A 13,950-nucleotide genomic window follows, 5' to 3' on the forward strand; every position below is an offset into this window, starting at 1 on the left:
AGTAGCATGTTGGGCAGCAGAAATGCTTTTGCTTGTTTATCTCAGAATTGAAACAGTAGTTCTCAGCTGAGAACCAGGAGAATCAGTCTTGATTTGCTCTTGTAAGACACCTAAAATGATTCAGTTGATTGAAATAAGAGGTGGTTACCTTGGAGTTCTTGCTCTGTGGAAAAAAAGGTAAATCTTTGTTATATGTAGATCGAAATGCTGGAGTTTGCTGCAGTATTAGAAAAACAGCTTTTATATTTTCCATATGTCAAGCTTTGTTTTGTAATAAATAAGTGCATGGAAGTGAAGATGTGCCTCCATATTGACAAATAAACACGTTTCTGCATGAACTGAGCAATGCCTATTGAAAGGAGCACTTATTACTGGTGTACTAATTCTCACTGAAAGTATTAAACAGCAAGCATAACGCAATAGACCAATTTTCAGCTGCTGAAATATGCCTTTTTGTCCACCACGTATAGGGTAATAGCATGCTGTTAAGAAATGAGCAAGGTGATCATTATAAACTTCAATAAACACAGAACAACCTACTAAACAATACTGAACTGTTTCAAATTTTTTTCAAAATTTTTCTTCTTTGTGAAGATTTTGATGGCACTTTCTTAAAGCTGTCAGAAATGTTTTATTCTGTTACCGTGTCATATTGTGAAACTACCTGCACACTATTTGCAGCTGTTACATCTGATCTTCAGTGAGGCTCTGTTAAAATCTGAATAAAATGGGATTGCTGTTTTATCCCTTCATAGAAATTGCCATCTGATAGGCTCTCTCTTTTTTTTTTTTTTTCCTTTTGATATGGGCAGGATATCCATGTTTTATCCAGCAAATGATATCTGTTGTAGAACTTCTCATGATGCTGCCCAAGAATAAGGAAGGTACATGGAAATTTACCCTTGAAATAAAAATTGTAGGTACTTATACCTGAAACTCCAAATACCATCAGTAAAATTAGCAAAGCTAAAAAACAGCATAAGCATAGTTGAGCCAACTCTAGAAAGCGTAAGAGAGTATGCTTTTTACAGCTGGATATCTGATTATACAAGGAACCATTTCTCTCTAAGTCGCTAATGGTGGTTTTAATTTCCCAGGGGCGATGATAAAAATAATCTTAATGCATTCCCTCAAAACATTTATCTTTTGTGATTCATGAATGTAATTTAGAACCATGTCAGGAAGCTTCAGTTATGATGGCTTTTCTGCTTTTGTTACTGATGCTCATTCATTGTAACAGCCCTAAGGTTCTCATAGCAAACCAAGAAACTGCAGTCTGCTATCTAGGGAAAAGCTTGTTGTGTGTTAAAATGTTAGTGAAAATGAGTTGTGCCTTAGAGAAAGTAAAGTGTGTGTGTTCTTTTAAACACACAGTTGCTAGCCACTTTATTTAATGAAGAAGTAACATGATTCTGATAGATGTGAGGAGAAACATCTAAGCATCATGGTCAGCGTAAGGTGGTGATGATGCAGATTCAATCTGATTCATTGATGCTGCCCCATTTACCATTTTTGGTGCAGTTGAAGTTCTAGGAAAACTCTAGTGCAAATCTCTTCCTTCTGAACAAAAGTTTACAGCCTTTATCTTTCCAATTCTGCTCATTGTAGTAAGACATTGGCACAACTTTTTATCTGACATGTTCCTGACAGATCTCAGGGAAACACTTGTCTTTTTAATAAACACAGTAGTATGGCAATACTAGCTGTCTAATCTAACATAGCATTTTAATCCACAGTTCTGCTTTCTCTATTTGCAATTTGAAGTTTTCGATGTTCAGCTACAAAACTGAATTTGCATCTTGCCATTCAGCATTAGGAGCCATCTTTCCCAACACATCAGTTCTACAGTTGAGATTAGTGGAGCTCTCAGTCTTGAAGTATGAGAGACCAAATTTTCTTACAGGTCACTGCCCTGGAAGAGCTTCTGTCTAGTGATCCTGTAGCATTAGAGCAATTTTCTGGTTTGTGTCTTCCCACTCTTGTTTGAAAATAACAATTCTAAAGGATGCATTATTCCAACAAGAGATTACAGCTTTCATACTGAGTAGCCTGTCTAGACCAAATTAGAGACAGTCTTTTAAATGACAAAACAAATGTATCCTCCAAATAAAATCATTTGGTAATTTGTTTTTCTAATAGAAAATAATGCTTTCTAAGAAACGTCATGGGCTACATCTACAGCAGGATTGTAACTTGAAAGGATGTGATCCAGTGTTCTCATGCATGCATGGTCCACTGGTTGGGTTTGCAGGGTATACTCAGAGAAGACAGGCCTTTCAAGAGAAATAATGGGAGCAGGGTTGTATGAGTTGGTCTTTCAGACAGTTTTGGTGTACTGGGGGAATGGGACAAAGACAACATTTAACCTAAAGATCAAAACTAAATGCATTTTGAAGAATAAATTTGATTTCGATTAGCTTATATGATACGAATGGATAAGCATCAGCAACAGGTACTTCCATCTGTTCAAGTCCCTGTTAAACTAAATTATTAGCTAACGATGTCATGTGACACAGTATTTCTCCCTTTAGAGCTTCACAAATTGATGCTTTGCTTAAAGATCAGAAAATCATAATAAAAAAAAGTTAATCGATGCTCTTCTATTTTCCTTAAATAATGATAAAAGATTTTATTTCTTAACTTGTGTATTCTTGTCAAAAAAGTATTAAGAAATTGAAACTTGTTCATAAAACAACAGCCTTGAGACTCCAGTATAAATGATTTCACTGTCATGTTGAATTGTATTCCAAGCATAATTGCAATCATTTATTTGTTTTCTTTACAGTAGACTTTTCCAGTCTGAAGATTCCCCTTTATTTTACTGTCTCAGCAAACTGCTGCACAAGAAATACCAGTTTTGTCGAGATTTAAGCTGCAAATGCTGAAGTCAGTACAGGAGAAAGATGATATTGTAATAAAATCCCATTATGTTCAAGGGTAGCGACACAGGATTCTCTAGCATAGACATTTTGAAATTCTTAGGTGTAAAAATATTGGATCTAAAATAGTGATATTACGCAGCAGGACTGTAAAGATTGTTAGCAGAGTGAATGAGCAGGTGTGAGTGGTGAAGCATCAGACAGAAGGTAGATTCTTGGTACACAGTTGTTAGTGCTAAAATTTTTCCCCCAGGAAATAGTGCTGATCAGCCAAGGCAGCTTTTCTTTATGTAAATAAAATTACACTTCTACCAGCCTATCTTGACTTAGGATGTTGTAAACAATGCCTCCTAGAACTGTGTTGTGAGTGACATATCTTTTAGACACATATTTCTCTTGGGTTTCTCAGTTTCTTTTAAACACCATTCTTAATTCAAGCCATGATGCACGTGAGATTGCATTAGAAAGTCATAGCACAGCTATGGAACACGTATTTTGAACATGGAATGTAGTACACAGGTTATCACAAACAATCCACTTAGCAGCCTTGGTGCATGTTATCAAGACTATGTGTTATCTTACCTGAAAATTAATTTCATTTTCTTTATTCCTTTAGAATTCATAGCAGGTATTTGAAAATCTGCTCCTGAACAACATGTTGTTTTTGGGTCTTTTTTTAGATTGTCAATTTCAACTTCTGCCTTTCAGTTGATTAAGTGACTTTATAGGCTGGAGGCTACAGTATTGAGAGAAAGATAGAATTGTCACTCTACGAAAAGCTTAAGGAAGTTATTTTCCTTCAAACATAAGGGTTTTTTGTGTGTGTTTTTGGTGTTTTTTTTCTTGCCTCAGAAAACAGCTGATCTACTGTAAATATAGGTAGTAGAAGAGGATAAAGGTTCTTCTGTTGATTGGTTTTCTTTTTGTTGCGTGTTTTGTGGGGTGTTTTTTTGTTGTTTTTGGGTTGTGGTTGTTGGGTTTGTTTTTTTTTGTTTTTTTTTTTTTTTTTTTTAAGGCAAAAGCAAAGAAAAAAGCTACTTTGCTTCTTGAAAGTGTTATCTTAGGATTGTATTGCTTTTTTCAGTACTTCAGTACTTTCACCATAATAATGACCAAGACACTAAGTTACCGTGTAAGTTACGTGATCTTCCTGCCTAGTAGCTGGCCTAAACTTCTTTTCTTTGTCTGTTCTTCTAAGAGCAGTGATTTACTGAAGTTCTTTTGAATCTATTGAAATATTTAAAAGTAACTCAAAAGGCAATGTTGGGAAATTTTTTCATGAAGCAATTTCAAATTCGCCTTGATAGGTTCTTAACTATCTGTTAAGACCTGAGAGATATCAGGTGGCTTTGAGTGGAATGAAATGATAACGAAATTTTTAAGACTTGATTATCCTTTAATAATATATGTACATAGCTTCCTTAACAGTTGATTGTATTGTGTACAGTAGCACATATTATTTTTCACCAACAACAATGAATTGATTTATTAAACGTTTCTTTAATTGTTCGTTTCACAGTGGAATGTAATTATCAATCTAACCTGATCTACATACCTTAGCAATCATACTGCTGAAAGAGAGATGATGACCAGTAAGGACTGTATTCTTTATCATCTCTTTTATTTTAAATTCAGTCACCTGCAGATCGGTGCAAGAAAATCCATGCTGGAGATGAAGTGATTCAAGTTAACCACCAAACTGTGGTATGTATAATTATGTTCTGTGTCAATTGCAGATAGAGGTGTCATGGCCCATCAGTATATGTATGGAAGGAATGTGTAGAAAAATGTGTTTTTATAAATCTTTGCTTATTTTAACATCTTTTCTCTTCTGATAATGCATAATTCTCAAGTTCTTAACTTAAGACCTAATCATCTGAGTATCACTGGAGTTATCGTGAAGTCAGACTAGATAATGGAAACTTAGGAGGTATGGTAGGGTTTTCTGCTTATCTATGTTCTGTTAATTAACAGTTAGTTTTCGTGTGATAGAAGGTCTGGTTTGAAGGCATGCAGGAAAGATGAAACTATTATGACCTTGTGTATCTGCGGTCAAAGGTAACTCATAGAAGCTGAAAAGCTTTTATTTTTCTGAATCTGCTGGGATATATAGAAAGTGGCTTTCAAGAACAACAACAGTTTAAATTCCTACATTGTGCCAAGGGTGTTTAACTTAACATGAATACAACTTTTCAGACGTGAAAAGATGAGACAAATATCTGGGATATGATATGCAGATGTAACTAATACCAGGCAAATTGATTTCTCTGTGAACAGATGTATGTTCACAGATGTTCACGGATGTATGATGACTTCAAGACTGGTGAACTGTTTAACTAGCTAAGAAAAGAGCAGATTGTCAGTATAGAAAGCAGCTATTCTTTGTCTCAAGTATAAGCTTTTTTAAAGATTTATGAGTCAGTTTAGGGTATTAACTACGTATGTCCTTGCAAACAATTTAAATGATAGAAAATGATCCTAGATTTCCATTATTAATACAGCAAGCATTTGTTAAAAGTGTGTTTCATCATTCCCCATAGGGTTCCTCTTATAGCTTTAGGCCACTGTACATCATATCAGCTCTTCTGCACAAATTAGTAAAATATTTCAGCATATCCTCCAGCTAAATTTGATATCAAATATACTGTGCGTGTGCGTAACTTAACTGATGAGAAGCTATCTTTTGAACTAGGCAATATAAATTGATAAATCATACCAGATCTGGGTGAATTTTAGTATTTTCCCCCAAGATCATTTCTTCATAAGTGTTGTATGCCATGATTACTTATGTTTATTGTTGATCACTAATTTCTTTCTTTCTGCATAAAGAAAGCTTATTAAATGCCAATTTATATGAAAAATGTTATGAAATACTGTTACACTCTTCATTTCTTACACCATTTTTGATGGTGCTATACCATAGAGAGTTTGCTTATCAATTTGGAAATTTTCAGTCAACCAGGTATTAATTCTAGTTTTCTTGACATATCTATACTGCATTTATTTGATGAAGTGATCAGATTTATACTCCTAAAACAATTAATAAAAACACTATGGCAGGGCTTAAGATGAGCTTTCTTTCATACCTGGATATAATTCTGAGTGTAGGATTTAGGTATTTTGGCTTTTGCATCAGTGAAACTATATTTTGAGAGGTGCAGGAAAGAAAAAGTAAAGTTGATTTTAATTCTAGGAAAGAGGAACATAGGGAGCTTAGAGAAGCTCTTAAGAGGTAACATTTGATGTAAAAGTTATGTATAGAAATAGGCTATATCATACATTTGCATATTTTCCTTCTTCATTTTATCAAAAAATAATTGGCAACTTTGATACTATATACAGGTAACATCCTTGTGTTTTACTGTTGACTTTCCACAGTAAAACTTAATAACACCTTCTGTATTACCTTTACAAAGGTATACTACATTCATCCAATTTCTGGAGCCAAAGTATTCAATATTTTCTACAAGTATTGACTTTTTAAAAATCTATTTTGGGGGGTTTTATTTCTTTTGACAAAAGTTTTAATCAGTTGTTTTGTACACTATCATGAGGAATTTAACTTACAGTTCTAGGAATCTGTTTTTGTGAGAAGTATTCTCGCTTATAGTGATTCTTGCTTTGGAATTGAAGAATTCTGAAGATGTTTCCTTATAACTTTTCTGTTTATTGAATTATTTGTTTCAAATTACATATACTGCTCAGTAGTTGCAATCATAAGCAGTTGCTTCTTGTATGTATCATTTCAGTATTACACAAGTTGCAGAAATAACTGCGGGTAGGTCTTGTAAAGTATTGTTCACCTGTAAGTGTTCTTAGGATAATGTCTTGTAATTGGAGAATCAAGCTTCAGAAAGAAAAGGAAGGAAACTTCAAAAAATTATTTTAAAGTTCTCTTCTTCCATATTTTCTTCTGACATTTCAATGTATGCTATCAAAATTAATACCCAACTTTCAGTACTGTGTGTTTCAAAGTATTAGTATACATATGAGGAGATCCATGTAATTATTTCAGAAATTCAACCTGGTAACTAACACTTTTTACCAGGTTTACATTTTAATCATGAGAATTCTGAAATTAGGCAAATAGTTTAAGTTGACTTAAATTATTATTTTTTTTTAGTACAAGCATCCTAATACTGGATGTCAACTAATTGTAAGTTCTCTACTGACATCCTCTCTTTGCTTGCTGCAGTAGTGCTTTATTTTCATCGTGTTTCATCTGGCAGTGAAATCAAAGGATTTCACATGATTACCCAAGTCTTTTGCTGTGTTGTAAGAAAATATGTGAAACAGGATTTATTCCACTTTTACTGGCAGGAAGCTTGGAATGTAAATATTTTTTGAATTTTTAAAACAAAGAAATAATAAAACTAGGCCTAAAGTCAATTAAAAGTTAATATTCAGAAAAATGTCCCTTTTAACCTGTGTTTTATTGATGTTAGATAGCTGAATCTTCTGTCAGTTTTGTCTTGCAGGTTAGAGTGTTTTATGTAGCTCTGTAACTAAAGGCATAGCTCTTCCATTAGAATTCAAAGAACTGCATTCTCTTAAACTTTTATGTAAATTCCATTTTTAATCTCCTTTAAAAGCCTGGCTTTCTAAAACAGTTCCAAGGCAAACTAAAAGGAGTTATTGAGGCAGTTCAGAATTTTCACTGTACTTCAGTGCTTGCATTACTTCCTATATATAATTCAAGAGTGTATTTTGCCTCAAGATAATCTTCCATTTAGTCAACTGAACGTGCAGAAACATGAGTTATTACTGTTTGCAGTATTCTTTCTGATTGCATAAGTGATCAGTCTGAGCAGAAACTATTGAAAGCAGAAACCATTAGGTGTATACACTGAGAAGCAGGATTCCTGAATGACAGGCTGTTGTTGTGTCATCTCCTATGAATAGTTTTTATGTTTAGGAGAAGATTTTTGCATGTTATTTATACCTTAAAGCAACTGTGATATGGCACGGATTTCATACAATTATGGTATGGCACGATAGATGTGGATTTCTTCACTTGCTGTTAATTAGCTAAAACTCATCAGAATGTATGTAAATAAAGATGATGGGAAAAACATTGTTCAGTTTGGCAAAATAGGCAAATACGAGGAATTATTGACTTGTTTCATGTAGAAGCTACTGTGTTTTATGTGTAGGTTTTTTGGACTCATGTAAGTAACACCTAGCTTTTCTATGGTGTGTTCTTTAATGTAGGAACTCCTTTGGACTCTCGGGAACTGAGCCAGGGCAGAAGGAGTTGGTTGCTGAAATTATTTTTGCGTTTACAGTTCAAAAAATTTGAGATGTTACTAAAATTCATCTGAAACATTATGGATGTATTTACAAGACTGAATCTTGCATTTCTGTAAAGCAAAGCATATAGGAATAGTATGAAATCTTTCCAGATATTGTCCTAACTTTATTCTTGCATAGAAAAAGAAAGGAACAGGTTTTTAAGTTTCAGTGAGCAATGAGCAGTTCAACCTCCACAGACTCAGGTTTTCTGGGGAGCTAGCAAATTCCAGCTGATAGGAAATACTAAACTTGAGGCATATATGAAACTCTGGTCTGTATGCACATAAAATCAATTTTGGAGTAGATACCATTTCATTTGGAGAAAAAAAAACTATCTTAGAATTTTACAAAAATGTTTCAGATGTTTGCTACTTATTCAGTTTTTCCGCATTGTTTTGCAGTTCTTCGGGTTTTTTTGTTTTTTTCAGATCTGGGCTTGGTTTTTCTGAATACAGGTATTTCCTGTAAGACCTTGTTAGTTTGGCTATGAAGGAAACAATATGTCTAATGAGTCTATGAGGAAAAGTGATCTAGAAAATGCAAGGAAGGGGACAGCAGAGGAGATAGCCAAGATTTTGATGTCAAGTGTTTGAAACCTCACAAAATAGCTTCTGCTAACATCTTTCATTTAAACTAATTTTTTTTTCCTTTATGATGCTTGACTTGAATAATGAAACAATGCAGCAAAATCATAAATGTTCAAAAGAAATTCGCCTTTTCCTCAACTTCCTTCTATAGCTCTTATGCATGTGCTTTTATGGATGATGAGATAAAATGCTATCTCCTGGATCATATTGTAATGCTTTCCAAATCCTTGGACTTCCTCTGTTTATGATGATTTCATAAATGTAAACAGGAAAATTTGATAAGTGGGATTTAGAGCAAAAAGCTTTTTAGGTATACTCAGATATGATAATGGAAGTCTTTCTTAAAATAATCTGGTTCTCTGCAAGGCACTGTTTTGAACTCTTTGTAGTTTGTCAGGGTATGAGGACCGTGCTGTGATTTTTGGCAACTGTAGTCTGTCCTCCAAATTCCCTCTCAATTTTTCAGTTCAGTTCTTTATTCTTACTTCATCCCTGTTGCACAGTACTGATAAAGGAACTGAATTGTTGTGATCCTTTCAGAATGAAACATGTTGGAATCCATGTTGAGATCATGTGATGTTATTCATGATCTCTTTTTTACACAATGATTTTTTGTGTGTTTTTTTTTTTTACATAGATGTGCAAGGACTGACATAAATGCATTATTTTATACCGCAAATGTTAGCAGTGTGATATTGCAGAAATTGAATGTGTAGGGGAAGGTTATTTTATTTTTCCATGATGAGTGCAAATCAAGCATTTTTATATTAGTATAAATGAGAGAATGAGAGACAAATTTGACAAATGCAGGTGAATTATGTTGTGCTTTCCAAGAAATACTCTCCAGGGAGAAAGAATGCTCAGACTCCATGGATAATACATCTTTTCATGGAGAACTTCCCCATGCTTCTTCTCAGACCTGTGGAACCTGAGCAGCACCACTCAGTAGCACAAATTCTGGATGTTCTTGCCTGATAAATATGTCTTCAATTTATCTCTGGGGCTTGTTCAAAGTTGACATGTGAAATGCATACACTACTTTGCTAAGTGCAGCCTTATTTTTATGTAAAAAGTATGCAGTGCCATTCACTTGCACTTCTAACTCTGTCATGGCAAATCAAGCAACAATTGGGTCATGGCTGCATTTGTTAGACAGATCACCATAAGCTTGGCCAACACATGCTGCATCTTGTTTCTGCTCAACTTTAAATAATTTCCCTTTACTCTTTCCACATGAAATTCTCACGCTTAACTGCACACCTCTGCCACCAGCCAGTGAAATTAGGTCAATTGCAGCAGAAAGCCATACAGTGCCTTTCAGCAGCTACCTGTCTCCCAGCTGATAACAAAAATACATGACTGCTTGTACCTGAAGTCAAACCGCTTATTTAGCTTAGCAGAAAGCATTAAACCCATGCCTTGAAATGGAAACCCTGGAAGGGTTAATCTTAAATCACAAGTGTGGTAGAAATTGCTTCTTACTGGTTCAGTCTTGGTGAGCGTCAGGATTGGACTTGTGAACTGGATACAAACATACCACTTTCAGTGTGCTCTTTGATGCATGCTCCAAAGCACCTGCTCTGTACCCTCTGCTGTGTAGTCACAGCACTTAAAGCACATACGCTTGGCGTGATAAACCTTAACTGTGGGATCGGGATGCTTTTATTGTAGCTGTATAGAAGTCCAGCTGCAAGAAACTTGATGACTAGAGGCCTTGGAGGAAGTAATAGAAGAAATTGGTTCTAGAGATGCCTTTCCTTAATTAGGATTGAGATGTGATTCAGTGCGAGTGCATGGAATGACTGATTGCAGTCATGAAGACCTGTAGCCACATCCCACATCCTAAAGCTCTCTTGAAGCTTTCTGTCCTGGCTCTAACTTCTGAATAGACAGCTGTATTATCACTGAGCTCTGGTAGTTCGTTCATGTGAGTAGATGAACACATATGAATAGCCATTCATCAGATTGTTGATTTCTTCCATTATTTTTCTTTAGAAAAATAATATTCTTTTGTAATGAATGAGGTGGACACCACATCTAGGTTGACTTTGAAGGGTCTAATGTCCATTTTAGAAGCTGTAGTAGCATTAAGAATTCTACTGCAGAAGCAGTTGACTTTTCTGTAGATGTTTTTGGTCGGCCTTCATAGTTTCACCACTGGTGATAACCAATTTTCTGATTCCATAGAAAAATCAAATATTTTCATGGAAACTATTCTTATGACCATACTCATATGGGTATACCTGCTAAGAATGGCTGCAGTATTTTGTGTAGTATCCTTGTATACTAATTGCTAAATTCATCTTTCTGGACAAAACTTTCTTTAGGAATATGTCTTCTAATATTTTTTTTTTTTTTAATACGGTTGTTCAGTATTTTGCTTTATTTCCTGTACCAGATGAGTAATGTTTCTTTTTATTTTTTTTTTAAAAAGCAGCTATAAGAGGTTCTCTAAATGGCATTAACTTTTCCAACAGGAATATTTAAATACAGTATGCTGCCAAAAACCTTATGAATATATTTCTGATTTAAATATATATATAACATATACATAACCAGAGCACAAACATATGTCTTATATACATATATATTCATGTATATTATTCAAATAATATATATATTAGTGCTCTGGTTATTACTCTCCACTAATGTTGCTGTGATTTGTATTTCCAGGAGATTAAACTACAATGTAAGCAGGATGTCCTTAGTAGTGAAAAAAAAAGTAAATTCTGAAGTTAAAATTATTCTTTCAAAATTTCTTAGTCTGATGTATGAAATCCATGATTAGAGCTTATGTTTTATGCCCAAGTAGATGACAGATGTAAAATCAGATTTTCCAGTTGTTAAATATGTTGATGCCTATAGAAGATGTGTTGAACTTTTTGTCCTTTATGAACAAGCTAAAAAGCTTGCTGTAAGTTTAAGGTCAGGCACGTGAATTTGGAAAGAAGGACAAGGATTATTCTGCTCCTAAGAATCTTCCTTTTAACTGAGATTGCTGAAAATTAAAGTACATTGTAGTAAAGCAAACAAAGGATAAGGAGACGTCTTCAAAGCCATACAGATAAATTGACTGATAGCATAGCAGTGCACAACCTGTGCCATGTATGTGCTAGGACTCAGTGGTTTTGAATACCTCTGTGCTGCATGCAGATAGCAGCTGTGTAAGTTACACAGCTGATCTTCAGCTTCCAGCCTGATCTTCTGCTGCATAATTCATTAACTTTGATGAAGCTGGGAGGTGACAGTGAGGGAGTGTGAGATGGTGATAATTGTAGAAGTGGATCAAAGCAGTAGGAAAAGCAAGTTAATGCCGTGTCATGAGGGAGGGAAAATTAAAGCAAGGAAATTCTCTGCTTGATTTGAATTTATGTGCTCTGAATATATAAATTGTTATTAAAAAAAGAAACAAAAAACTCATTACTGGCTTAGAACACCTCAGTGACTTGAATGCTACACATTAGCTATGAATGATCAATTTAATAGCAGTAAAATGAAACAGGAACAAAAAGAACTCTCATAGCTAAATGATGAATGATTTACTATGGCAATTTCCTTTAACTCTCCATCCCTCTCCTTCCTTTAGCTAAATGATGCTACATAACTTTTCAGCTTAATTAAAGGCTTTTGTTTTGGCTTGATTTTTAGTTTTGTGTGTTTTTTTTCAGTTTGCTTGGTTTATTGGTAACCTTTAAAGACTAACTTTTTCATTACAACTTCTGTGTAAACTAGATAATTAATTTTCACTATATGATTCAGTTTCAAGAAAGACCTGTTTCAAGCACTGTTGAGCTGTAGGACAGCTGCAGGTCTCAGTGAATTTATACATTGATGAGCAGGGGTCAAAGACTGTTGGAATTATTGACTCCATAGAATCTTTCTAAAATATTAAGTTGTCATAACGTTAATTTAACATGGAAATATATACATATTTATTTGTGTGTAAGCACTTAAGTTTATGTGTATTTCTTATTTTCATTCCAGGACAACCATTTGGGGAATTTAAACATGAGAACATGCAATACATACATATGCATGCCTCAAATTCTCGTTGTGTGATGTAAATGCACAAAAGAATTACTGTAGGGGAGATGTGGCTGTGGTGGCTTAATATTGCAGTTCTTCCTGAGGAGCACATTCCTTCTGCTGGAGAACTTTACTCTTTATCCCATGAGGAGTGAGGCCTCTGATGGCTATACTGAAGAGTAATCTGTGAGAAACTGGGGTCTGATCTGGTCTGCCTAAAGCCTTCCTGAGCCCTCAGCTCATACAAAATGTCTGCGCCTGATTAGGTTTTTATCAGCACTTCCCTACTCAGCCTTGGAGTTTCTTGATCTCTCCCCTGTGGCCACCTGGGTATGCCGAAATATCTGTCCCTTGAGAAGCCTCACTGAAATGAAGCTCTGTGTTCCTTGGGAGCATCTGGAGATGAGGCCGAGTGGCAGCATCTTTATTCATAATGGTTCAATGTCTGTACTGTACTCTGGGTAATGAAGAGGGCCTGCTCGCCACAGGGTGGATTTCACACCCTGCAGTACACTTGTAACTTATATTTGTATGGCACAAAAGTGATCACTGGGAATTCGAACTGGAATCCTAGTTTCCCTGCTCCCAGTGCAATGCACTGATGGTTTCTTGCCAGCTGAATGACTGTGCATCTTACCCATGTATTATTGTCAGAATGATGCTTTGCCTAAGGGAAGACCTTGCACCTGAAATTACACACACCTTGGTGCTTGAGCTTGAAAGACTGAATTAACCCCTCTGAGTCTAAATAATGCTGAGATTCGTGTTTCCTGAGTGGGTGGAAGACTGAGTGAAAGCCTTCCAAATTGCCAGAGCCTGTCTGTCTCCTGTGGTGGTCTGCACCCCTGGCTCAAGAGAGGGGAACCTTACAGCCATCATGCTGGAGGCAGCAGGTGGCTGTGGGGAATCCCATGTACGAAGCTAGAAAAGGTGCTTCGGACTTCAGAGAAGCATAAAAACCAAGCAAACTGAATTCTACCCTTATTTTATTTTATTTTATTTTTGGTCATATCCTGTAACAGGGAAACACTCCCCCATTTTTTTCCCTCAAAAATCATTCCTAGTCACTGATCAAATATTTGTGAAATATCTGTATGCAAACTAGGTTGTTGTGGCTTCAGACAACAATACAGAGTGGTGTGATCAGAAATGTTCTAGGGGTGAAA

General features: G+C 35.3%; 1 protein-coding gene across 6 annotated transcripts in view; it reads left to right on the forward strand.

Moving 5' to 3' along the window:
* CNKSR2 (connector enhancer of kinase suppressor of Ras 2) overlaps positions 1-13,950 on the forward strand; it is a 204,265-nt gene that overhangs the window by 92,501 nt on the left and 97,814 nt on the right. For 4 of the 6 annotated variants that reach the window (XM_052673741.1, XM_052673742.1, XM_052673737.1 and 1 more), the window contains exon 8: positions 4,515-4,583. The exons of the other annotated variants lie outside the window; for them this stretch is intronic. In XM_052673741.1, the coding sequence (XP_052529701.1) occupies positions 4,515-4,583 (69 nt within the window). The remainder of the gene's footprint in view (positions 1-4,514; positions 4,584-13,950) is intronic. 6 annotated transcript variants of the gene reach the window in all.

This window comes from Tympanuchus pallidicinctus, unplaced genomic scaffold, assembly GCF_026119805.1.
Source record: "Tympanuchus pallidicinctus isolate F22 unplaced genomic scaffold, pur_lepc_1.0 scaffold14, whole genome shotgun sequence".
Taxonomy (NCBI): Eukaryota; Metazoa; Chordata; class Aves; order Galliformes; family Phasianidae; genus Tympanuchus; species Tympanuchus pallidicinctus.